This window comes from Talpa occidentalis, unplaced genomic scaffold, assembly GCF_014898055.3.
Source record: "Talpa occidentalis isolate TD23 unplaced genomic scaffold, MPIMG_talOcc4v2.1 talOcc4.5, whole genome shotgun sequence".
Classification (NCBI taxonomy): domain Eukaryota; kingdom Metazoa; phylum Chordata; class Mammalia; order Eulipotyphla; family Talpidae; genus Talpa; species Talpa occidentalis.
The window spans coordinates 95,268,733-95,296,415 of record NW_023604861.1 but is presented as its reverse complement, the minus strand read 5'-3'; the positions used below and the strand labels follow the sequence as shown (position 1 = coordinate 95,296,415).

General features: G+C 37.1%; 1 protein-coding gene across 3 annotated transcripts in view; it reads left to right on the top strand.

The window, feature by feature from the left end:
- Positions 1-27,683, top strand: part of EIF2AK3 (eukaryotic translation initiation factor 2 alpha kinase 3) — a 63,760-nt gene that overhangs the window by 19,264 nt on the left and 16,813 nt on the right. For all 3 annotated transcript variants that reach the window (XM_037527789.1, XM_037527790.2, XM_037527791.1), the window contains exons 3-11: positions 13,163-13,357; positions 15,105-15,235; positions 16,854-17,088; positions 18,233-18,395; positions 20,065-20,205; positions 20,809-20,931; positions 22,280-22,500; positions 22,838-22,950; positions 26,812-26,934. In XM_037527789.1, coding sequence (XP_037383686.1) covers positions 13,163-13,357; positions 15,105-15,235; positions 16,854-17,088; positions 18,233-18,395; positions 20,065-20,205; positions 20,809-20,931; positions 22,280-22,500; positions 22,838-22,950; positions 26,812-26,934 — 1,445 coding nt within the window. The remainder of the gene's footprint in view (positions 1-13,162; positions 13,358-15,104; positions 15,236-16,853; positions 17,089-18,232; positions 18,396-20,064; positions 20,206-20,808; positions 20,932-22,279; positions 22,501-22,837; positions 22,951-26,811; positions 26,935-27,683) is intronic.

Below are 27,683 nucleotides of genomic sequence, written 5' to 3'. Positions count from 1 at the left end.
GGTGGGGCCTTCTTTCAAAAAAGCCTTTGGAATGAGTACACTTTTAATGGCTACTGGCTTTGTTCACAAATCCATGCTTTTGATAATCCATTAGCAATGAGTATTGCTTTATTAAAAGTGGATCTGTACACTCAGAGACCCCACTTATACTGAAAGTTGTCTGGTCATTTTGCAATTTTTCCTTTGTATATAAACAAGCACATTTCAGGCCTGACTATGTCATATAAGATGACTGTTGATTTTGAAAAGTCGCCATCAATCATGTAGCAAGTTAGTATTTACATATTTGTGTAGGTTAATTGCTTTTCTTTATAGAAATGAAATAGTGCTTTGATTTAATTTTGTTTTATTAGTCCCTTAGCATGACTGAAAGCAATGCTGTGTACTAAGCTCATTTATTCCAGCATGCATGTTGCCAAGTGTGAAATTGATTTACCCTTTTAGGAAATAGATTTCTTAGGCACATGTGTACATTACTTATCTGCTTCATGAGCATTTATTAATCTAAGGCAGAGATACTTACTAAAATATGTTTTTTTATTACAAATGTGAAAAGTATACTTAAAAAGTTAAGGAAAGAAGGAATGAAATGATTATTATCTTCTTGGGATCTCACTGCTCTTGGACATTAATTCACAATTTTTTTTTAAATTTATTTTATATAATTCTTGCATCATTTTTCATTTTTGCAATTCACAATTTTTGATGATAATAAATACCGAACCGCTTTGGGGATGGCTGGTTTTTTTTTTTTCAAGTCTGCATTTCCTTTTAAGCATGTCACTTGGGCTATCTTTCTTCTACTAATATCCAGATCTATTATGAAAAACATCTAAAATTTAGAAAGATCTCACGATCCCTCCTGTTAGATCAGCTACTGAGTTGTTAACCACTATGTCCCTGTCCTTGGTCTTTGAGATGTAATTCCTAGGAACACTTTACTCTTAGCAAATAAGCTTCCTCTACTCTCCCCACCACGGTTAGTTCAATGTTTTCAGAGAAATAAAAAATTACTCCCTCAACACAATATGGTTGGAACATTTTTTTTTCAAGGTCACAAATAGTCAATTCCTGCATCTTAACAGTTTGTCAACTGCTCATTTTGGTTTAAGAATTGCCATTTTATGTTCCATACATGTGTATTTTTTTGAAGAATTAAAATATGGAAAAAGATGTCTGTTAACGTATCTTTAATATTGTTTATCTTATTGTGATCAATAAGTACTTTATAGATCTTCAGAATTTCATTGGTATAAGCAAGAGAATTTTAGGGCTGATAGACATTTCAGATAATTGTTTGATTTATTTAATTCTTGCATTGAATTAATATTTATTTAGTTTTGAGGTTTTGTTTATAAATGAGTGTTGTGAATCCAAGATTGGAAAAGAAAAATTGCCTCTAACATAATTAAGCTCGCTACCCTCTCCTTGAAATTATTTTTGGAGTTGCTATTTGAATTCTAAAGGCTTTTTTGAAATTTGGTTGTATTAATGACCCATAGTTATTTTCTGAAATGTTCTTATAAAGAATAAAAGAAAGTATATGGTAGAGTTACATTTACATAAAACTATTGTTTGATTAGCACTTTATGGTTTGCAAAGGGTTATCAAGCTCAGTTAATCCTTAAGCCTTATAAAACAGATCCTCTTATTAACCCCCATTTTTCAGATGAGAAAATTGTGGCACAAAACGATTCAGATTTTAGCCTGATGTAGTAAAGCTGAGACTCTATCCAGATCTTTCTTTGTCCTCTTTCCCATATTCTATGCTTTTTGAAATTCCTAAATATCAGCACATTTGCACTTTTTATACTAATAATTATGTCTTCATGTGTTTTATCAAGAACAAATTCTATTTTTTTTTTTAATTTTATTTATACAAGAGCCGGGGCACAACCCAGATGTGCAGGAGGGTGAGAGGATTCACCAGAGACAGAGCGGGGAACAGAACAGGCAGACTGACTAAATACACTGCTGAGGGGAGCAGCGGGAGAGTCAGGAGAGGTCTGCTCGCCACTTGGGTTGCTCCAAGGCCGGTGGGGAGCAAACCAGCACTGCAGAGGCTGTGGACAGCTTCACAGCGCTGCGCTCAGCTGCCTGTGCCACCAGGGAGGCCCTATCAAAAACAAATTCTCAGAGACATCATGGGTATACAGCATGCTGCTGAGCACAATGTGAGCACTAACTACCTCTTTTTTTTGGGAGGGGGGACCCTCGCCGGCTGCCGGGGAGCAAACTCGCGCTGCAGAGGCTGCTGGCAGCCTCGCAGCCCAGCGCTCAACCGCTGCGCCACCAGGGGAGGCCCGCTAACTACCTCTTAAATCAGCCCAGAGGGAGAGGCAAAGGTACCCCAACTTAACTCCGGTCATTGTGAGAGTAGGAATGGGGTATAGCAATGCCCAGGACTGAGATCTTTGCCTTCATGGAGGCATGGCACTATGTGGAACCAGCTGTGGAGACAGATACGAAATAATTAAAGTCTAGATAATGTAACTGAGTTGTGGTAACCGAGTTGTGGTAACTGCCACAACAAAGGGGGAACTAAGAGTCTTAGTAAGGGTGTCCTGACCTGCCTGACTGGGACAGAAGCCTTCTTCAAAAATATTTACAGCTGAGATCGTGGGAAGAGAAGGGGCTGCCTAGAGAAGGGGTGGGTGGAGAGACAGGGAAGGATGCTTTGAGAGGAAATAGTTGGTGTCAGTCCATAATGGCAATTAACATGGGAGTTGAAAGTTGAAGATGGCAACAAGGTTGAGGATGGGAGAGGGTAGTAGAGATGAGCTTATGGAGGGAGGCCAGGGCCAGGGTATAGAATGTCCAGTAAATATGTTAAGCATTTTGGATTTTATCCCAAGCCTTGGGAAATGATGAAATGACTTTTAAATGGGAGAGATTCCTCCACAACTAGCAGAAAGGGTTTTGTCTTTTGCTGTGAGACTCTAATATTCCAAAGGGCTGTCTCAGTGAGGCATTTGTATTATAAGCAGTAATCATTAATTGTAGAAGTATTTATATTTTAAAATTATTCACACCACCCAGCAGTTAGGAAAATCTAGAAGAAAATCCTACTAAAGCCAATCTCCCCTATTTCTGGACCTACTAAACATAGAGCTTCCATATGATCCAGCAATTCCACTCCTAGGTATTTACCCAAAGGACACAGAAACATCCATTCCAAAGAACACCTGCACCCCTATGTTTATAGCAGCACTGTTTACAATAGCTAAGCTTTGGAAACAGCCCAAATGCCCAAAAATAGATGACTGGATCAAGAAGATGTGGTACATATACACCATGGAATATTACTCAGCATTCAAAAAAGATAAACACATGCAATTTGCAGCAACATGGATGGCACTGGAAGGGATCATGCTCAGTGAAATAAGCCAAAAAGAAAAAGAAAAATACCGGATGGTCTCACTCATAGCAGGAATCTAGAAAACTTAAGTAAGGGACCAGGAAAATGAATAACTATAAGAAAGTGAAAATCAAAATCAACAAAAAACTATGAACCAGAGACACTTTTTGGGGGGTGGGGGGCGGGAGGGGAGGGATTGGGGTCAGAATGGGGAGGTTGCAATTGTATGGGGAATATAAAAATAAAATTTATTATTTAAAAAAAAAGCCAATCTCCCCTGTACTGTATTGACTATACTGGCTATAGATAGTCAGAATGGACTGGAAGAGGGAGCGAGAGCAGAAGTGAGGAGACTCGAGACTGCATAGATGGTACAACTCAGGGTGACAGTTTGGACAGGGATGGCGACGGAAGAAATAAAGTATAAAGTGATGGATTCAAGAGAAGTTAAAGAAGGAAAGTAAGTCTTTATGGAATTAAAAGACCAAAGGAGGATTTATGGTAAATGAGGAATGGGTATAGGGAGGAAGAACATAAATTTGTTTCCGTATGGTAAGTTCAGACAGGTAAGGTCTGGACTGAAGGGAAAATTTGAGTTGTTAATATTGTGGGAACTGAAAGGAAACATCACCCTGAAAATATAATAGGGTGAGAAGACCTACCACCAAACTTTCAGACTCCAGCCCTGTTTTAAAATTCAGGTAGAGATGATGAGTCAGGGAAACAGAAAAAGTCCTTCAAAGATTGATTGGTTTTAGTAGGATTTTACATGTTTTTTTCCTGCTTTCTTCCAGATTTCCCCAACTGCTAGCTGGTGTGAATACTTTATGAATATTTATAAGTATGAATACTTCCACAGTTAGTTATAACTGGCTTATAGTGCAGGTGGCTCACTGAGACACTCTTTGGATTCATTCAGATCTCTTTGAAAGTCTCACAGCAAAAGAGAACTTTAAGAACCCTTTCCATTTATTGTCTTTGGAGGAATTAGGGGAACAGGGAATGACTTGGGAAAAAGCAGGAGGCCCATGGATCTCCAGAGTAGTACAAAGTCGTTTGTACAAACAGATTTGGGAAACAAAAGACATACCTTAATATAGCCATGGATAGTGATTGTGAGGATCAAGTGCAGTAAGTTACATGAGGAATTTTGTAAAATGATACTGCGTTAGTTTTTGTCTAAGGTCACACAGTGAGTGGTGGAGTCACACCCAGGCTTGGGGTTGGATGCAGTGCGGTCATCCCCCTGCGGACCCAGCTCCATGTCATATGTTGGATGCTGCTGTTGTCCCACCTCCTTGGTTTGCAAAACAGCTAGCATGGTGAGGGAGGTAATTGTTCCGGACAAAGGGGCTTTCCAGATAACAAAGAAGTCAACAATTTAGCACTTTTCATGAAATATTTTTAATGTATTTTATATCTACTCATTTTTTTTTTTTACTTTCGTTGTTCTAACTTTATTTTTTTTTAAAGATTTATTTATTTATACAAGCACTGGGTACAGTCAGAAGCGCGGAAGGGTGAGAGAATTCACCAGAGCCAGAGTGGGGAGCAGAACAGGCAGAAGGACCGAAGTACACTGCTGAGGGGAGCAGCAGGCGGCAGGAGAGGTCTGCGCGCCATGCGGGACCCTCCTCTGGTGGCTGGGGAGCAGCCAGGGATCGAACCGGAGCTGCAGAGGCTGCAGGCAGCTTCGCAACCCAGTGCTCAACCGCTGCGCCACCGGGGAGGCCCTACTCAATTTTTTTTAATGTATTTTATATCTACCCAGTGTTGGTGAAGTTTCTTTTTTTTTTTTTTGTGGGACCCTTGCCTGTGGCCGGGGATTGAACTGGCGCTGCAGAGGCTGCAGGCAGCCTCACAACCCAGCGCTCAACTGCTGCGCCACCAGGGTAGGCCCTGAAGTTTATCTTTTTAAGAGTTCCTTGGGGAGATAGTTGTAAGCATTAGTTACTATCCTAGAGATGCTTGAGGTGAGAGAGGTGCACCTTTAGTGAGTATTCTAGATAGTTGGTATTTTTCCCCCATCTTTTCCTTTATAGTTTATGTTTATTCTTCCTTATCTCTGTGCTGGGTGAGCCTGCATCACATGCTTTTTCTCCCCTTCCCCCACTCTCTTCACTGCTTTCCTTTCTTTTAGCTCTTACTGCTTCTTTGGTTATATGTGGGAGTTGGCTTTTAACCATCAGGACCTAGTGTTTCTTTTCCCTCTTTCTTGTTCAGGAAACACACTGGATAAACTTTTTGGATTTGAAAGTGTGTAATGTCTGAGTCACTACTTGAGAAAATGCTAATTCATGGAAATCTAACTTCCAAAGCAAAAATGAGGAAGGAAAAGTTATCATTGAAAAATTCCTGCTAGTATATGCAGAATGAATGATAGATTGGAAGCCATAATTTTATTCTCTTTTAGAATGAGATCATCAGTGGATGCTAAAATGGTGAAAAATTGACAGGACACTTTAAAACAGAGGAATCAAGCTGACTGCTCTTAATCCACTGCTTGTTAACAATTATGACATAACAAAGTGGTTGATAAACCTCTATAAAGACCTAGATGGTAAATATCTTGGGCTTTGTGGACCCTACAGTCTCTGTTGTTGTTGTAGTGGGAAATACAGCATACATACATGAATGAGCATAGCTAAGTTCCAATAAAACTTCACTTACAGAACAGACAGTGGGCCAGATTTAATCCATGAACTGTTTGTTTACCTCTGATATAACAGAAAGTGTATAATACCACCTATGTAGTGCAGTAAGTCCTCACTTAACACTTGCAATAGGTTCTTGAAATTTCCACATTAAGCAAAACCACATGTAACAAAACCAGGTCCTCCAGTAAGTAACAATACTGTTTTCTGTGTGGCCAGGTATCTTTTTCCCTCATGAGTGTTATAATGAAGCAATGTTGAGCAAAACAACATAATTCAGGAACCTGTTTTGTGCTGTAGTCTTGTCAATAAAGTCAAACCTACCTTAGATCAAAGCTCTGGGTCTGTCACACTTTTCAGGAAATTCAGGGGGATGAAAGAGCAAGTTAAATGACATAAGAAATCTAGACTGTGGGTCATTTGATAGTATGAATGATTGGTTTCTCAGTAAATCAATGCATATAAAAGAGTGGAAGAAGTTCTTGGGAGGAGAAGAGGGAAGAATGATATGTAATAGGAGGAGTTTGTGTAGTTGTATAGTATAGTATATACTATATAGTATAGTATATGCATTGGAGACTATCAGGGAACTTTTTTTTGTTTTTGTTTTTTGTTTTTAATTGAGAGTGTGGATTCAGTTTTTATTTTTATTTTTTTTTAAATAATAAATTTTAGTTTTATATTCCCCATACAATTGCAACCCCCTCATTCTGACCCCAATCCCTCCCCTCCTGCCACCCACCCCCCGAAAAATGTCTCTGGTTCATAGGTTTTTGTTGATTTTGATTTTCACTTTCTTATAGTTACTCATTTTCCTGGTCCCTTATTTAAGTTTTCTAGATTCCTGCTATGAGTGAAACCATCTTCTGGCTTATTTCGCTGAGCATGATCCCTTCCAGCGCCATCCATGTTGCTGCAAATTGCATGTGTTTATCTTTTTTGAATGCTGAGTAATATTCCATGGTGTATATGTACCACATCTTCTTGATCCAGTCATCTATTTTTGGGCATTTGGGCTGTTTCCAAAGCTTAGCTATTGTAAACAGTGCTGCTATAAACATAGGGGTGCAGGTGTTCTTTGGAATGGATGTTTCTGTGTCCTTTGGGTAAATACCTAGGAGTGGAATTGCTGGATCATATGGAAGCTCTATGTTTAGTAGGTCCAGAAATCTCCATACAGCTCTCCATAGTGGTTGGACCAGTTTGCACTCCCACCAACAGTGCAGAAGAGTTCCTTTTTCTCCACACCCTCACCAACATTTGTTGTTGCTAGTTTTTTTAATATGTGCCATTCTCACTGGTGTAAGATGGTATCTCATGGTAGTTTTGATTTGCATTTCTATCAGGGAACTTTGAATGTCAGGTGATTTTAAGGAATTCCTCTTAGTTCTATAGTTTCTAAGATACGAATGCTGGATTATATGTAGGTGAAATAACATGATGCCTGGGATTTACTTTAAAATGCTGTAATAAATAAAGAACATAGAAAAACAAAAATAAAATATTCTAGTAGACAAGTATATGTAGTAGGGAGTGGAGAACCATTTGCAAAATGTTGATAATTGTTGAAACTGAGTGATAGATACTTGGGGTTTTATTATATTAGTCTACATTTTATGTTTTCCATTTTTTTTAAGATTTATATTTTTTATTTATAAATACAAGAACTGGGATGTAGGCCAGAGGTATGGGAAGTGAGAGGATTCACCATGGAAAGAATAGAGAACAGAACAGGCAGATCTACTGAAATACACTGCTGAGGGGAGCTGTGGGCTAGGAGATGTCTGCTGTGCCATGTGGGTTAGCTCTCTGGCCAGGGATAGAACTCATGCCACAGTGGCTGGTGATAGCGTCATAGCACTGAGACTTAATCCTGAGCCACCAGGGTTGCCCTGTTTTCAAATTTTTATAAGTAAAAATAATGTTGACTATAACCCCTTGATGGTTGCATAGAAATAGAAGGAAAAGTCAAATGAAACAATATTTTTTCATATGGTTAGTAGAATTTTTTGTTGCTGATTATTCATTTCAGTAGTAGTACTTCCCTTATTTTCTCAGTTGATGTCCCTTCTGCCCCTTGAAAATTAAGTTCTTATTTTCACATTCTAATTTCAAATAGCTGTCCCTAGTTACTCGTGCCACTGGTATTCATTATGCCATTTACACTTTGTTCAGAAATAGAAATTGAACTACTTTACTAAACTGCTTTGTGACTGCCTGGATAAAGACCTTGATTGGATCTTTGGTACTGAATCTGCCAGTTAGGGTAACAAACTTCTTATTTTAAAATTATGAACAGGAGAAAATAAAGGGGGGGGGACCCAAAATAACAAGAATTTACATTTTTAAAAAAATGACTGAAGGGGGAAGCAAGACATAATTAGTTTGAGATGAGAGCAGCGAATCAGAACAAATAGCTGCTTACAGGGACAAATCAGTGGAATGTGAAAATTCATCACCATAACCTACATTTTTTCTGTACCAAGAGATTTGCAGCTAACAATCTGGGTGACTCATTCCTATGCTGGGAGGGTGAGGTAATGTTCTTGTGAGGGATGATGTCATCTCTCTACCTGAACTGCATGCATAGATCTCTTCTTGTGGCTCTCCAGGAAAAGCACCATCTGCTTCCACATATGCAGCCTGAGAGACTTTGCAGAGCGGGGTGCAAAGGTTAGCAGCCGTATGTATGACTCATAGGCAGCCAATTAGGGAAGAGCAGCTCTTTGAAAGTAAGCTTTTAAAATCATAATCCAGAAATATGACATGACGATTCAATATCGAATCATCATGCTTTTTTGTTATTGTTTTGGGGTTTACACTTCTCTCATTGAGTTAATGCTATTGAAGATTTAACTTTTAAAATAAGGCAATTTTTCTCAATATGTTCAGTGAAATCAAATCTTCCTGGTCATTTAAACCATATTTTTTAATTGCAGATAACTTGCTTTTTCTTTTCTTTTCTTTTTTTTTTTAACTTTTGTGGGCATGTAGATCATCCTTAAAACTAAGGTGAATTTTAGTCCATGTTAGTTGAACTGCATTGGTTTTCTTTGCATTTAGGAGTCATTGTGTTCCCTAAGGGTCTGCTACTGCTTGGGGGAGAATTACAGGGCAACCCCAATTTTAGTGCCCCTTGCTGCCTTATATCAAAAGAAGCTTAATGGAGGAGGGAACAATTAAAACAGCTGTTATCTTTTTGACAGATCCATTAACCCCTTTTCCTCTTTTAGTGATGCATGCCTATTGTCCTTCTCCTTACTTAACTAGTGCTGCTGTTGATATGACCAGACAACTGTACTACCTGTTTCTAACTTTATAATTTGAATATACTGCTCTAGTAAAAAGAATATTTAACATAGAGAACAGTAAATATTTGATTTTCTAACTAATATTTAACCCAAAATGGTCAAATGCTACTGTCTTAAAACTAAGATTATTTTTCTGGTATTATTAAGATATATAAGAAAGCAAAGAATAAAACAGTAATGCTAAAAGCCTCTCATAATGTGAGGCGCAATACATGGCAATGTCATCTAAGAGTTTGTTAAAAATCAAGTGTTTTTTCAATGAAGAGTGATAATTGGAGATCTTTAAATACATCATATAAATAATTTATATGGTTTGGCCTTCTGAATTTAATGACACGGCTTCCGCAAGTCTCTTGGATACCTTTCTTTTCTCTTTTAACCTTTTATTTGGAAGCAATTTTAAGTTATAAAATTTACAGTAATAAAAATAATACCAAAAAAACCACCAACCTCTTTATACACAAATTTACTACCCCAGACTTTGTTTGTGTTATCATTTGAGCACTCTGTCTTTCTCCCTTTCTCTCCCAAACCCCCATGCCACTTTTATTTCTCAAAACTTCTGATATCTTCTCTTTGCCCTTCTATATAAAAATTGAAACTTCCTCATTTTCTGTTTGATACTTCCTTCTGATTAGATTCAGGTTGTGCATTCTTGGCTGGAATACTACATAGGTGATGTTGTGTTCTCTCTTAGGGTATCTCATTCATCACTCATCAGTGATGCTAATTTTGATCATCCAGTCAAGGTGTTGTCCGAATTCTCTATATAATAATATTAGTTAATGCAATGAATATTAATTCTCCATTAATTTTTTTCTAATTTCTTGTAACTAATAAACCATTTGGGAGGGGAGGGGGAGACACTTTAAGGCCATGCAGTTATCCTCCTCATAAAAATTTCTACCTGAATTTAACCCCATTGCTTATCTCTGCCTGATGTAATCCTTATTATGATGGTTACAAAATGCTTATTCCTATCCCACCTCCCTTCATATTTACTAGTAGACATTTGGCATTTAATAGCAGTAAATTCCTTCTCCCCTGTCATGTATTTTATCTACTTGTTATCAGTATGGTCTCTTGAATTCCTTTTTTTTCCCAGTGCTTTATAATTTAGTACTTAATTATTTTGTACTTAAATTGCTCTAGATTTAAGTGGTGGCCCACTCCCATCTTTTTTGATCATATCCTTGAGTACATTGCTTTTACAGCTGCTGTATAAACATTGTCTAAACATGAATGAACACCTATTTTTATACCTGATAAATATTTTTTAAAGGTACAGTAAACAACTTTTGAGGTTATGATGATGACTTAGTTTATGGTTATAGCAAAAATAATGGTATTGAGGATTGGGAAGATCTTTGTCAGCAAACTTACCCTGCCAAATTTTTCTTGGATTTCAAAGCAAACAGTAAGCATGAAGGCCAGATAGGATTTCACTCGGCAGTGTTGATACAACAGGTTGTTCCAGGGAGAAGAAATGACATTGGCAATGATATAACTGACCAATAAAAGTAACATTAAACACTAGGGAAAAGTGAAAGACACAGAGGAAAATGTTATTTGAGGTCATGTGTAGAGCACATTGAATGTCAGCTTTAAGATTTGAGGTTTTTATTAAGAAGACAATATAGAGCTGTTGAATAGTATCATAACAAGTTTAACTCTGACTCAGATTAGTCTAGAAGATATGTACAGGTTAAATTCAGGAAATTACCAGTTAAGAAATGTAAAAAGGCTATTATAGTAGTTCATGCTGGAGATAGAAGGATTTGAACTAGAAAATTAAATAAGTAGATTAGAAAGGTAGTTTCAGCCTGTCCTTCAGATACCCAGGGATGTGGGGCAGAGCTGGGAAAGGAGGGGAAAGTATGAGCTGGGCACCAACTTAGAACTCCCAGTGACTAGAGGAGAGTTTTCAAGTAAGCATTCCTTTAAAGAAAGGATTCGGCAGCTTAAGGAACAAAGATGTGCATAGAGAAAGTTGTTTTTAACAAACTTATGACAGTTTGGATTTTGGTTTTTGTTTGTTAAACTCATTCTTGTTTTATATTCCCTTTTCCCAAGCTTTTGAGCCTAGATGGTCAGGAAAATAGTTATTAGATAAAGTAAGTCAAATTGTATTTATTTTTAAATGTCACAAGGACAATGTCTCAAAGTCATGTGGTGATACTTTTTCTCAAGACACAAGATGTACTTGGCCAAAAACTTTATAGAATCACCTTAAACTCTTTTTTTTTAAAGATTTATTTATTTTATACAAGAACCGGGGTACAGGCCAGATGCGCGGGGCGGGGGGTGGTGAGAGGATTCACCAGAGACAGAGCGGAGAGCAGAACAGGCAGACTGACGAAATACACTGCTGAGGGGAGCAGCAGACACAGCAGGAGAGGTCTACCGTACCATGTGGGACCCTCACCGGCCGGCCGGGATTGAACCGGCACTGCAGAGGCTGCGGACAGCTTCACAGCACGGTGCTCAACCACCTGCGCCACCAGGGGAGGCCCACCTTGAACTCTTTTCTCTCATCCCATACAAGGATCTACCATGAAATCCTGGTTTTTCCTTCCGACTATTGCCCAAATCTGACCACTGCTATCTACCTAATTGTAACCATCATTATCTCTGCACATTCTGCTTGCTTTCCCTGCTTCCACCCTGGTCTCTGCAGCCTGTTCGCTTTCCTTGTGCATCTTAGACATGATGGCACACATCCACCGTAAGGTCTTTGCAGAAGCTGCTCTCCAGATATCAGCATGGGGTGATGTCTTACCTTTTGGCTTTGCCCTGTCTTACTTTCTCAGCATGGCCTACCCTGAGTTCCTTTTAGGCCACCCGCTTCCCTCCACACACTGAACTTTCAAGTTCCTCTTTATCTTGTTCTATTTTTTTCCTATGCTTTTTGTCATCTAATATACTCTATCATCATTCATCATATTGTTTGTCTTCCAACACCAGAGTTTGAGCTCTACACAGGCAGTAGAGCTTTTCTGTTCTACTCATTGGTCTATCCTAAGCAACAAAATAGTACCTGGCATACAGAAGACTCCCAATAAGCGTAGTTGAAAGAAGGCAGAGCAGCTAAGAGCATAGAATCAGTAAGCTGCGGGGGGGGGGGGGGTGTTTTACTGGATTTTTTTACTTACAGAAGATTTGAGGAAGTAAATAAAAGAAATGATGGGATACTGCTTAATTGAACTTGTGTTCCACGGATCTGAGCCTGTGACAGTTACTGACCAGGATAAAGTAGACTTGCAAAATACTGCATATACTCTCCCTTTACTGGAAAATCATTTTGTTCATTAGCGTGTATATCACCACAAGGGCTCCTAGTAACTCTTCTTGAAATCACTTGATTATAGAATGCTTTCAATATCATTATGTTAGCCCCTACAAGCAGAGCTTAGAAAAACTAGACCAGAGGATTACTGGTAAGCCCAAGAGAGATTGGCTAGTCTTTTAAATTGATTTGGGTTGATAAACTACCCTGTAGAGGGAGGCCAGAATACCTGGGCTTAAGACTCCAATTCTGAATACTTCTCTTAAAGTTCAGATCCATTTATTTTTTATTTTATTTTATTTTTTTAAAAGATTTATTTATTTATTTATTTATACAAGCGCTGGGTGGTACAGTCAGAAGTGCGGGAGGGTGAGAGGATTCACCAGAGCCAGAGCGGGGAACAGAACAGGCAGAGTGACGAAATACACTGCTGAGGGGAGCAGCGGGCCGGCGCTGCAGAGGCTGTGGGCAGCTTCGCAACGCAGCACTCAACCGCTACACCACCGGGGAGGCCCCAAGTTCAGATCCATTTAAAAGTTAGTTTTTGTTTTAGGTCTTTGGGAATAAGATGATCATCCCTTCCCTGGATGGAGACCTCTTCCAGTGGGACCGAGACCGTGAGAGTATGGAAACAGTTCCATTTACAGTTGAATCACTTCTTGAATCTTCTTACAAATTTGGAGATGATGTTGTTTTGGTTGGAGGAAAGTCTCTCACCACCTATGGACTCAGTGCTTATAGTGGAAAGGTGAGTGAAAATGTTGAATTTAAGGAGAAATCAGGATAGGTAGGGCTAGAAGAAATAGTTTCTTATACTCTACTGTTAGTGAATTTTCTTATAATTTTCACCTGGGAATATCATTTGTTTTAATAAAAGAAGCATGAACTAGGAAAAGGGCGATATAATTAAGAAAACTAGCTTTGTCAAAGATAGTAGAATAAGCAGCAAAGCTAAGGAGCAGCTGGAGAAAGAGAAAGAATAAATATGGCTTGTGTGTGGTTTTTATACATTATTTTGAAATCTTTGCAATATTCCTAAGGGACATATTTTTATTTTTAAGATGAGGAGCCCTCCAAAGATTAATAGTAATCCCAATGATAAAAATAACTGCTACATTTATTTATCTAATAAGAACCAAGAAGAAAGTTTGTGTTTATTTTTTCAAATGAGAAGACCGAGACTTTGAAAGACTCAGAAACTTCCAATCAGATTTCACATGGATCTGTCCTATGATAGTCATACTGTTAGTGACCTTGGCTTTCTCTATTAGTAGCTTGTAGGATATAATCAGGGTCTGCTTCTCACAATCAGTCTTACAATATAAATCCATTATTAGGAATAACTAACATAAAACATCTCTTTTTAGAAAGGACAGAATCTTTAATGCCTTACTGCCTTGATGTGATTATAATATAGATGATGTGGTATATATGTGTGTGTGTGTATGTATGTGTGTGTGTATCTATCTATCTATCTATCTATCTATCTATCTATCTATCTATCTATCTATCTAATGCGTATGTGTATATATCAGACTAAAGACCCAAACAAGGAAGACTAGGAAAATGGCCTTTTGACCCCTTGAGTTCAGACTTTCATTATACCTAATCTAAGTTAGACCCACAGCACCTTCTTGCTCAGGTAAATGGTGCACAACACCATATATGATTCAGAGTTACAGGTTCACATCTCTTGAGATTTACGTTACCACACCACACCTACCACCAAGGCACTCATTATCATCCATCTGAGAGTATTTCTATTTTAATGAAGATTTGAAGAAGGTACTTTTAAATACTACAGCTAAAAGAAAAGTTCAGATTTTCAGACACCAAATACTTATATGGAAACTCTGAGGTTGAATTTTTTTTTTTTTTAATTCATCTGGAATTGTGCTAGTGCTGTTGTTCCTAAGGTATTTCAACTGGGTTTCCATTTCTTATATATCCCCTGGAAATCTTCAAAATCAGACTAAAATGATCTAAATCCTTAAAATCATTCTCTGAAGCAAATATTCACTGGTACTATTATTTTTTTTTTTTTAAAGAATGGATTTTTTTTTTTTTAAGATTTTTTTTATTTATACGCGCACTGGGTACAGTCAGAAGCGCGGGAGGGTGAGAGAATTCACCAGAGACAGAGCGGAGAGCAGAGCAGGCAGACTGACGAAATGCACTGCTGAGGGGAGCACCAGGTGGCAGGAGAGGTCTGCGCGCCATGTGGGACCCTTGCCAGGCAGCCAGGAATTGAACCGGTGCTGCAGAGGCTGCGGGCGCTTCGCAACCCAGCACTCAACCGCTGCGCCACCGGGGAGGCCCACTGTTATGATTCTTAATAGCTCATTTTAGGAGTTGGTGACCTAGCTGATGTATCTTAATACTAGGGGCACTTTTTTACACCTCTCCTCATCCTTTTATAATGGATAGAGATTTGTTTAATGTCTCTGATCTCCGGTAACTAATATCCCTTACTAGTTTTATATCTGTGTTTGCAGGTGAGGTACATCTGCTCAGCTTTGGGTTGCCGCCAGTGGGATAATGATGAGCTGGAACAGGAAGACACACTGCTTCTGCAGCGCACCCAGAAAACTGTCAGAGCTGTCGGACCTCGTAGCGGCAATGAGAAGTGTGTATTCAGATAATGTTGCTGTTGATACTTAGAAGCACAAAGCCATAACTCTTTGGATTTTTCTTTATGAAAAATTTCTGAACTATGTATTGCCCTAAAAGCATACTGCTCTTAGAAGAAATTTAGACCCTAAGTTTAAAAGGGCTTTACATTCAGAACTGAACTTTCAAAATTTGCTTTAGGATATGGTAACCAGAAGGAATCCCAGAAACTGTCTACTATTAGTTTCGTCCAAGGTTAATGATATTTCTCAAAGCAGGCTCATTGGTCAAAATTCTTGGAATGCAAAAAACTCTCAAGGCAGAGTTCCTGTGCTTTTTATTTCAACTTTGGCCTACAGTTCTCCCTACTATATAGTTTCTTAGTTTGTCTGACTACTCCAATTTAAAAACATTTTAGTCTATTAAAGTACTTTTCTGGCCAAATAACTTTTTGCTTCCTTTTTAAAGTAATGAATTACTTATGTAAACTTTTAATTTACATATGTGATTACAAAAAATAAGATGAGTGAGTTAGATATGATGTTCCTAAACCACATATTTGACTCTTTAATGCTAATATTTAAGTTTAAACTTGCGTATGCAGTAAAAATAATTTTAGATCCCACCTCTTATCTTTTGAAAGTGAACCAGACTTTCAGATTTTGTCTAATCTGATGTAATGTAATTCAGTTTCCTGAAACTTATAATGTAATGTAATTCAGTTTCCTGAAACTTGTTTTCTTAAACTCAGTTAAGAATGTATTCTTTCTACATTCTCTGAACAGTGCATGGTGCTTTTCATCAAATGGCAACCTGACTTTCTTTAGCTTGGTGGGATTTTGTTTGTTTCCTTAAGCATTTGACTGAGCTGTGTGCTCAGTTAGGAATAGTCTTGGGTCTCAGATCCTTGTTCTTGACATATTTTTAACACATATTTTTAACACAGAATTCTTTAGGTCATTTTATTTCTAAGTGACAAAACATTATATATCAACAGTTAAGTGCTTTTTCTATATGTTAATTCAGAGGAAACATTATTGCTGATGTTTTGTGGACAAGGACACTGAAACTCAAAAGGTTAAATGACTTGGCAGATCTCAGGCAGTAGAAATCCAAGATTGGAGCTGATGTGGTAGGACCTTCAGGTCTGGTATCCTTGGCCATATTGCTGTTCATGCCGTGTTTTACATATAAATTATAAATTGATACATTCAAATTCATGATTTGCCTTTTATATTGTCTTATTGTGATATATTCATTTTTCTGCACTCGAATAAAATGTACCCAGACTTGGAGGTAAGTCAGACTGCATCCTACCTCACTTTAAGATAAGTTAATGTGCTTTAAATAAATTGTTCTGATTTGGAAATGTGACCATTTGTTAATTTTCTAGAATTTGTCCCTTAGCTGTGTCAGTTCACAACTCTGGGAACAATTGTTTCTAAAAGGTCAGGACAAAAGTCTGCCCTCTTGTGGCATAAATCTGCAGAGTACTTTCTAAAAGTTTGTTTTGAGTTATTTTTTTTCTTGTCACAAAATTTTAGTGTTTGCTTCTTCAGTCTAGAAGAGTTCTTTATTATTTGGTCCTTTTATTTAAATTGTAAAATTCTAAAACACGCCTTTGTAAATTTAAGGTGGAATTTCAGTGTTGGCCACTTTGAACTTCGGTATATTCCAGACATGGAAACTAGAGCCGGATTTATTGAAAGCACCTTAAAACCCAGTGGGAACAAAGAAGAGTCCAAAATTATTTCAGATGTGGAAGAACAGGAAGCTGCCATGATGGATACAGTGATAAAGGTCTCAGTTGCTGATTGGAAAGTTATGGCATTTAATAAGAAGGGAGGACATCTAGAATGGGAATACCAGGTACTTCTAACCACTAAATTTATAAATAGTTTTCTTTTTTTCTCAGTTGGATTGATATTATTGGGTAGAGGGAAATGACTCTCATTTTGAATTCTCAACTTGCTTTCTGTGCTTTAAAAAATGTGGTTTTATACCTATTAGAATGGCTGTTACATAAAAAAAAAAAAGAAGGTAAGCATTGGTGAGAATGTTAATGAACAGTGTAAAACATTATATCTGTGCCTGTTGTTGAGAACATGAATTGGTACAACCACTGTGGAAAATGCTGTTTTCCATGATTTTTTAAAATTAAAAAAATAAAACCACTGTATGATCTAATAATCCATCAACAAAGAGATAGCAGTACCTCTCTGTTCATTGCAATATTATTCACAATAGCTAAGATAAGAAATTAGTATAAGTGTCCACCAGTGGGTGAATGGTTACAGGAAACATGCTGTGTGTATTATTCACTAAAACATGCTGTGTGTATTATTCAGCCTCTCAAAAGGAAAGCTTGTCATTTACCAAAACACATAGGAACCTGGAGGACATTATGCTAAATGAAATAAACCAAGCCCAGAAAGATGAACTTTGAACCATCTTTTTTACATGAGGAATGTGAAAAAGTTGAACTCATAAAAATAGGGAGTAGAATAATGGTTACCAGAGGCTGGGGGTGGGAGAAGTAAGGAATTGTTTGTCAGAGGGTACAAAGTTTTAGTTATGCAGGATGAAGAAGTTCTAGAGATATAAGGTACAGAATGTTGACTTATGGTTAACAATACTGTAGTACACACTTGAAATTTGCTGAAAGAATAGACCTTTTTTTCCGTAGATTTATTGAGGTATAACTGGCAAAAACTGTACATTTCAGGTGTCCAGTGTGGTGATTTGATTTACTTACACATGGTGAAATGAGCAAAATAGACCATAAATGTTCTCACCACGCATAGAAACAGTGTGAGATGATGGATTTGTTAACTAGCTTTGGATTTGTTAACATCACATTGTACCCTGCTAATACATACATTTTATTTGTATATAATATGCTTGGAAAATTAAAATTAAAAAAGAAATATGTGATTTTAAGTAGTATTTTAGGAGTTTAAGCTATATAAATACTGCTTGAAATTATTTAAAAATCTCTTCTGTTTTTGTTTAGTTTTGTACTCCAATTGCGTCTGCCTGGTTGGTTAAGGATGGCAAAGTCATTCCCATCAGTCTTTTTGATGATACCAGTTATACATCTAATGATGGAGTTTTAGAAGATGAAGAAGACATTGTAGAAGCTGCCCGAGGAGCCACAGAGAATAGCGTTTACTTGGGTGGGTAGATGTTCCTACCTATGACAGTACACATGGACATCCAGATTATATTTCTACATTGTTCTTTCTACTCAGTCATGCCCACAGTGGTGTTATTTCACAAATATATTCTTCGTGGGCCTCCCCGGTGGCGCAGCAGTTGAGCGCTGGGTTGCGAAGCTGCCCGCAGCCTCTGCGGCGCCGGTTCGATCCCCGGCTGCTCCCCGGCCACCGGAGGAGGGTCCCACATGGCGCGCAGACCTCTCCTGCCACCCGCTGCTCCCCTCAGCAGTGTACTTCGGTCCTTCTGCCTGCTCTGCTCCCCGCTCTGGCTCTGGTGAATTCTCTCACCCTCCCGCGCTTCTGACTGTACCTAGTGCATGTATAAACAAAATGAACAAACAAATAAATAAAAATAAAATAAAACATGCCTCTATAAAAAAAAAATATATATATATATATATATATATATTCTTCGACTTGGGTTATACTAAAGATTTATACTTTGTGTTTCATTCCTACTAATTTTCCGTTTCTCCAATTCTGAAGCTTTAAATTACTACAGCATATTCTTTTGCTCTGCTACCTATATTAGAGAGGCTTAGAAATGTTCTCCTTATAGGACATGATTTTAAATTACTTAAATATCCTCAAAATCTAAATCTATCTATGTTTAATTTTGCATCTATATCTGTTTGCCCTCCCCTTGAAATTATTTTTCTCCTATGCATTTGTACAACTTATTTAGAAAATAAAAGCAAAATTCTGTTGCATTTCTGGGCAATTGAAGATCTATAATATATTTTGAAAGCCTTCTAATCTAATTATTTGAACTAGTTTTGGTGGTCAGATACTTACAAATTTCTCCAAGTTCTTTCACTGTGTTACTCACCCCTCAAGTTAAGTAAAATTTAAGAATTCAAAAGAATAACATGCCTTATATGTGTAATGATGGTATTTAACAATTAGCATTATCTCTGAAATTATAGATGTTTACATTTCCTCATGGAGAAAGTTATTTAGCCTAAACTGTGTTTCTTTAGAGTGCAGTCACTTATTTAGGAATTTTCCTACTGGAAGATTTTGCCAGTCATTTCAGAAATGTGCTATTATTTGGTGAGAAATACAGTGTGAACTTGTGTTTAACTTTTCCCCTGTTTTTTTGTTAAAAAATCTTCTATCAGGGCCTCCCCGGTGGCGCAGTGGTTGAACGCTGGGTTGCAAAGCTGCGCGCAGCCTCTGTGGCGCTGGTTCGATCCCCGGCTGCTCCCCGGCCACCGGAGGAGGGTCCCACGTGGCGCGCAGACCTCTCCTGCCGCCCGCTGCTCCCCTCAGCAGTGTCCTTCGGTCCTTCTGCCTGCTCTGCTCCCCACTCTGGCTCTGGTGAATTCTCTCACCCTCCCGCGCTTCTGACTGTACCCAATGCATGTATAAACAAACAAACAAACAAACAAGCAAACAAATAAATAAATAAACATGCCTCTATAAAAAAAAAAAATTAAAAAATAAAAAAAAAAAAAAAAAATCTTCTATCAAATTTGATTGCTTCAGGTGTGAACTCTTTGAAAAGAGCTATGATGCAATATAACTGGAATTAAATTTATTTTGATTAAATCAAAATAAACCTTTTTTGAAAAGAAATCAAGGTGTTTGATTCTAAACTTAAATAACAATGTTCTGGTTGATTTAGGAATGTACAGAGGGCAGCTGTATCTACAATCATCGGTCAGAATTTCAGAAAAGTTTCCTACAAATCCCAAGGCCTTAGAATCTGTTAATAATGAAAATTCTATTATTCCTTTGCCAACAATCAAATGGAAACCCTTAATTCGTAAGTGAATTATAAACTTTTGTAAAGATTAAGGTGTTCATAAACTTAATCCTGACTGTCTTTATCATAGTTTTAAATACTGCAGAGACTACAACTAGTATATACTCTATTTTTTGATAAACTTGGAATATATTTCAAATATTAATGAATTTTAATGATCATTTAGAACATGATTTTATTGAAGGAGCAATTGCTTCTATTGAATACATTAATAAAATGTTTCTCCACATAACTTAGACAAACTCTTACCCTTTCACAACCATGCCTGTCACTTAATGTGTTGATATGAAGAATATTTATGAAAAATCTGGTTATCTCATCTTATTCTTTGAGACACTTGAATTTAAGTAATTAAGCCACAAATTTCTTTAGTTGTCTTTCTATATCTTGTGTATGTTTTTTATCTCGTCATATCGTACTTTAATTTATTTAAGTGACTCACCTTCTGTATAAGACTGTGCTTTTCAAGGGAGAGAGCCTTGAGCCATTTGTTTGACTTATGTATTTGAACTGACCTGTGTTTGGATATCTGTTGTTTGAATGAATGAAGTACATGCATTTTCATTAAAGTTACCACAGTTAATTTTTACTATTTTGTTTTAGATTCGCCTTCCAGAACTCCTGTCTTAGTCGGATCTGATGAATTTGACAAATGTCTTAGTAATGATAAGTTTTCTCATGAAGAGTACAGTAACGGTGCACTTTCAATCCTGCAGTATCCATATGGTAAGTATGATCACTCTTGGATTGAAATGCTGGGATTTATTTGTTAATTTATTAATTTGAACTTAATAGAATTCAAATGAAAGATAGTCAGTTGGATGGTAGAAAATAAAATATGGAAGGCAGCATTGTCGCCCAGGGGTGCAAGCTCCAAGGTCAAATTGCCAAAGTTCAAATCCCAGTTTTGCCACATCCAAGGCTGGGTATACCTAACTGCCCTGTGTTTCGGTGCCTTTATTTATAAATCAAGGATTGTAAACCTAATATCTATCAGGTTGTTGTGAGATAGATCTATGAGGTCTAAATAGGATAATGCACATATAAGCTTAATTAGCATCTTGCTTGGCAAACAGTAAGTGTTCAATAAGCATTATTCATGTTATTAGTTCTCATTTGTCACATATGTGATATAATATTGGCCTGTATAATGAAGAAAATAGATTTTTCTCATAAAGCTATATGAAAATGCTATAAAATGAGGTTGTTTTCATTTTGTCCTCTATCAGGGAAAATTAGTAGGAAAGTAATTATTGTAGAATTTAAATTGATAAAAAGCACACAACTTTGAACTAGAAATAGCAGTCTTTGACATAGATGTAGAAGACAAGAAAGGCTGCTTTTTTTTTTTAAGATTTATTTATTTATGCATACAGAACTGGGGTACAGGCCAGAGGTGTGGGGGGTGAGAGGAGACAGAGTGGGGAACAGAACAGGCAGATTGACCAAAGTACACTGCTGAGGGTAGCAGCGGGTGAGTCTGGAGAGGCCTACTGTGCCATGTAAGTAGCTCCCTGGCCAGGGATCAAACTCATTCTGTGTGGCTGCGGATAGCTTCATAGTTTGCGTTTTAATCCCTTGTGCCACCAAGGAGGCCCAAGAAAGACTGCTTTTAAAGACAAACTCATTTTGACAGCCTGAAATGAACCAAAGAACAAGATGGAGATATTTTTCTTTCACCTTTTGAAGAATGATTAATTGTAAAATTGGTATTCTGTTGATGCTAAATGCAAGAGAAGTTTAAAATCCTTGAAGGAAGTTTTAGTGTTATCTAATTCTTTCTTGCATTTAAAGTATTGCGTTATTAATGTAATAAATGGGGCCACTCTGAAGCTGTTTTTCTAGTCTTATTATTCAATATAAAGAAAATTTAAGATGCTTAATGGAATATAGAAAAATATATTTGTGTAGCAAATAAAAAGATAAATGAAAATGAGAAATGTGTTGGAGATGAAACTTTAAGAAAGTAAATTAGTGTTATAGGCATAGGAAAATAGGTAATTTTGAACAGTTAAAGGTGGATCTACATGGTGGATCTTTTAAAAAAAAAACTTTTAATGTTTGTTTTTTTAAGATAATGGTTACTATCTCCCATACTACAAGAGAGAAAGGAGCAAACGGAGCACCCAGATCACTGTCAGATTTCTCGAAAACCCCAGTTATAATAAGAACATCCGCAAAAAGGATCCAGTTCTCCTCTTACACTGGTGGAAAGAAATAGTTGGAACTATTCTTTTTTGTATTATAGCAACAACTTTTATTGTGCGCAGACTTTTCCATCCTCATCCTCACAGAGTAAGATGTTTTTCAGAATCTAATTTATTTCAGTGTTGGGTGTATAGAAAATGTATTGGGTATATGTGGTGGGTGGCAGAAAAATCTTTGCTGCCCATGCCCTCCTTTCCACTTCCTTACCTCCCATTCACTCCTCAACCCACTGCAATCTGGTCTGCACCCGACCATTCCACTTTCCTTTGACAAGGGAATTATTATGTGTATTATGTGTCCTTTTAATGTTTATATTTTTCTCTGTTTTAAATTTATTTTTCAATGTTATTTTATTGCTTATAATTGTTAGCTCACTTCAATTCAACATTGTTCTGCTAGTAATTTTTTCCCCCCACATTAACAGCAAAGGAAGGAATCTGAAACTCAGTGTCAAACTGAAAGTAAATATGATTCTATAAATGGAGAAGCTAGTGACAGTACCAGCAGTGACATAAAAAATTCTGGATATGTGTCACGGTAAGTCATACTATGTTATAGTTTCTGGCAGCAACTGTTTGAATCAAAAAAGAAATGGTCTCTAAACTAAAATCTTGTTTCTTTCTTTATTTTTAATGTGTGAATATCTAGGTAAATAGAATATAGACTTAGCCCTCAAGTAACTTAAGGTTTTTCAAAGTGATTCGTACCCTAAGGGGGATATAAGTAGGTTGTTACAGCAGTTTAAGCATTTCAACTTCCCAATTAAGTTCTTATTCAGATAATTTAGTTACTGAGGGTCTACAAGGCACTAAACTTGGCATTGGTACTAACTAATAATTATTGTGTCAGAAGAGTGTGATATGGATCTCCAGGTGCAGTTTAATCCTCAATTATTCACTTCTTCTTTATTCTGTCTAGAATAAGAAATAGAAAATTAGGGGGAAATATACCAGTAGAATAGATTATTTTTTAAATCAGAAGAGGAAGGTGGATTACCTAAAACTTAGGCAATACAGATAATTTGAAAGTAAAATAAAAGTTAGTAGTCTGTCAAGTGTACAGATTTTGATGCTTCATGGAACAAGAAAGGGTGTTATGGTTCATTTATCATATTACATGGATTATTGCTCCTTTTCCCATTTGTTTTGATATCTTCTTGGTACAAGGAAAAGATAAAGAACATTACTGCTCAATATGGAAGGTAATGGTTTTATGATAGGAAAGATTGAAAATAACAGCTAAAATATGTGGTAGTTTGTATAATAGTTTGGTTTTCTGTGGACTTAATTGATCAAAGTTGGATTTAACTTAGTCAAGCTTTTGTTTATGGTTAATTTTTATCACTGCTGTTTATCTTACTCTATTATCAAAAACTGAGAATTGGTTGTAGTCAATTTCTTTTATCTATTAGTTTCCCAACACAGAATTTACTAGGTGATAACAAATGGGAAGAGTTTTAATACCATTGCTAATGGAGATGCTGACTAATAGGTCAGTGGTTGTGACGTCAGCAGGTGGCGAGAGAGGGACCCAACAATAGCCACCCACTCCTGAGGATCTCTGTTGGTTGTTCACTCACCTTTTACTCTGAATGACTATGTGCAGGACACATTTTTTATTTTGAGGGGAAAAATGAAAATACTGAGCCTATTTTGGAGTTAAAAATCTATGGAGAAAGGTAAATCCTGAATTAAACATAAACATACAAGAAAAAGACCATGAATTAAGTGACTGTTGTGATGATTCAAGATGTCATGAATGGGGTCACATTTTAACTGAACCTTAAGTTATAAGTAAGATTTAGACAGGTATGGTGGCGGGGAATAGAAGTAGCATGTGGTAATTAATATATATTTTTCAGGCTGTTATGAAAAGAATTGGAGTATGTACTGTATAATAGAATTCAATTTAATTTTCTTTAACTTTATTCAATATAAAGAGCACAGCTAGTTCTTAAAATAGGAGCTCTGTGGGCCTCCCTTGTGGCTCAAGGGGTTAAGATGCAACCTATGAAGCTATTTGTAGCCACTGCAGCACAAGTTCAATCCCCGGCCAGGGAGCTACCCACATGGCACAGCAGACCTCGCCTGACTCAGCCGCTGCTCCCCTCAGCAGTGTATTTCGGTACATCTGTCTGTTCTGTTCCCCACTCTGTCTCTGGTGAATCTTCTCATACCCCACACCTCTGGCCTGTACCCCAGTTCTTGTGTGTATAAATAAATCTTAAAAAAAAAAAATAGGAGCTCTGTAATGATACCTAATGTTAATTAAGTGCTCTTTATGTTCTAAGCATAGTGTTCCAGAGGATGAGCTCTGGATTCAGTCTTGAGTCAAAGTCCCAACTTTGTAATTTATCAGCTGGGCCCTTAAGCAAGATAATACTTACATGTATGGTCTATAATCATATGTAAGATGTTTCTCTTTCAGAGGATACATTCATTTTCATATGGGTGTTTTCCTTAATAGAGGAAAATAATTCAGTTGGCCCTTTAGAAGAAGGACATGAACTTCATGGGTTTTTGCTGTTGAGGTAGATTTGTACTGAAGTACCTTGGCTAGCTATTTTTAGAGATAAAGATTATTACTCTTCATTCTCTATGAAGGTAATTGGCCCATGGAGAGTTGGATCTGTTGCTTCTCCTTCTTAACTCCACTCTCTAACCAGCTGAGCCAACTAATAAATTAGTATTTATTTATAGTCATAAAGTAATAAACTTAGCCTTATAAGGGGCACCAACAATAATCTAATTCAAATCTACCCCATATGGCTGAAAGAATAACTTCCATATGGCATGTATGCATTTATTCATTTATTAATTCTTGTATTGTTCCACAGATATCTGTTAGGCCTTCTTGCTTGCTGGGTAAGCTCAGGGTCTGGAACTGCAAAGAGAAACAGGAATGCTTTTCTGCATTCAAGGCATCCATAGTTCAGTGGCAGTGGGAAAGAGTAAGCTGCATATACACAACTGCAAAATATGGAGATTGTTTAAATAGTTCAGTAACTACATGCAAATTGCTATGAGAACATTAAGATAGGGGTTTAAGACAGCTTTATGGAGGTGGTAAGAAGAGCAGAAGGAAGAATAGTTTTGTTAAGTACAAAGAAATGTTATAGGACAGGGAGAGGGTCAGCCCAAACCCCGCAAACCTGCCTATTCTAAATGGGTTCTGCCATCCGCCGCATCAACACAAAACATAGGAGACTTTAATGGGAAGGAACTTTAATAAAACTAGGAAACAACACAGGTAAGGCAAAGAGTCTAGTTTCTAAATGAAGCACCCAAAGTTACCCATCTCCTCGTGGGTAAAAGTCCATCCATATGGGATCGGCCCAGAACAAGGCCCCAAAGCCTGCCACAAGTCTAAAGCATCTTCCAGTGGGGACCCACAGCAAAGGGTCACAAACAACCGGACAAGCCCGGAAGGAAAAGAGCAAAATCAACATCAAGATAAAAGCTGCCATGGTCACCTCCCCACAGGTCTCACCCACATCTGTGTCACCCAGTCCACGACCAAAAGACAAGCGCAGTTTCTTCACGTGTCTCTAGGCTCCATGCGCCTCCTCCAGGTCTCCTGGCTCCATCCTGCTTCCTTCCTTCCTCAGTCTCTTCTTCTGCTTCTCCTCTTCCTGCTCAGCTCCACCCTCCCTTGGGTGGGGCAGGGAACCTCCCCCTTTCCTGGGGACCACCCTGTTACAGAAATAGTCATCCTGTAGAGCAAGCAGTAGAAATCAAGTCCTTAAAGTTGTGAGAAAGCCTGGTGCGAGTTGACTGGAATATACAGGGCAGAGCAGTGAGGACAGGCCTGTCGGAAGAGGCTGGCTATAGTGTGGAGATCCAGCTGTACTTGACAGGTGGTGAGTTAGCTTCAGTCTGAATACCTCCCATGATCAGCATGCTGACTTATGAGGCATCACAGCCAATTTCAGACAACTTTGGTTTCTAGGAAGAGTTCTGGCTAAAAAAAGTACTGATTAAATATTCAAAAAATTTTATAGGCATTGACAGAAGATTAAAATACATTATCTAATTGAGCACAAAAAGTCACGGGACAAGCACAAAAGATTAGAGAATTGAGGATAGAATATTCTGGTAGATGATGAAAAGTGCTGGATAGGCCAGGTTAGTGGTACAGTTGCTGTAAGAACAAACGATTCCCCAGTTAAGCAGGAACTTGTTGATTTTTAATCTTTTTTAGGGGAAAAATTAGAATATGCTTGCTACATGTATATAAACAGAAGAATGTTATTAGAATTCAAACTACACTCTTTAAGTTCTATGAGATGTATTGAGTTTATATGAAATAGAACTGATGATTATCATTATAGAATACATGATGATTATCTAACTACAAAATGTTTGACTTTAAAAATCACCTTTTTTTTTTTTTTTTAAGCTATCTAACAGATTTTGAACCAGTTCAGTGCATGGGTCGTGGTGGGTTTGGAGTCGTCTTTGAAGCTAGAAACAAAGTAGATGATTGCAATTATGCTATCAAGAGAATCCGTCTCCCCAACAGGTAATGGATGGTACTTGCAGCAAACTTGGAATTAGTTCTGCCTTATCTAATCTCTTAGGCAACATGTCCTTCTTATCATCTACTCCATAGAGATGATAGACAACATTCTAAGTAACATGCTTTCTGAAAAGTGTCATCTACTTTGGCTACTTTACATATACTTTAAGAATCTGTACTTGTTTTTGATTCCTAACAGTTCAGACTTGCCTGTAGCAAATTATAACAACTTTAAACTTTAATACATACAGTCATTTAAAATAACTTGCATGTATTGTGAAAAATAAGGAAAAGTATTAAAACAAAAACCATCTCTGTGTTCTCTACCCAATAGTTATCCTACTCACATTAGGGTATCTTTCTTTGGATTTTTTTTTTTTTTTCTGGTCAAAAATTTACCTAATTGATAGGTCAGTTATCAATAAAATACAATATTATTTATTGTATACTTTGTCATATATAATCTTTATATCATTAAGAGTAGTTTATTAAAGTGCTAAAAATACTTTGAATACTGAGTATTTTATAATAGTTTATACTTATGCAATATTTTGTTAACTGTTTCTTATTGTTAAACATTTAATATTTTAATTTGTTCAATTTAAAAATAACTTTGCATCACCTCTCAAACCTTTTCTTTAAGATCATGTACAAAAATAACTTTGCAATGTTTATCTTTTGTATAAGTTTTTTTGCTAACCACATTTGTTTTCTCAGGATAGATTCCTATTTGTAGCTTAGAATTGAGTGAT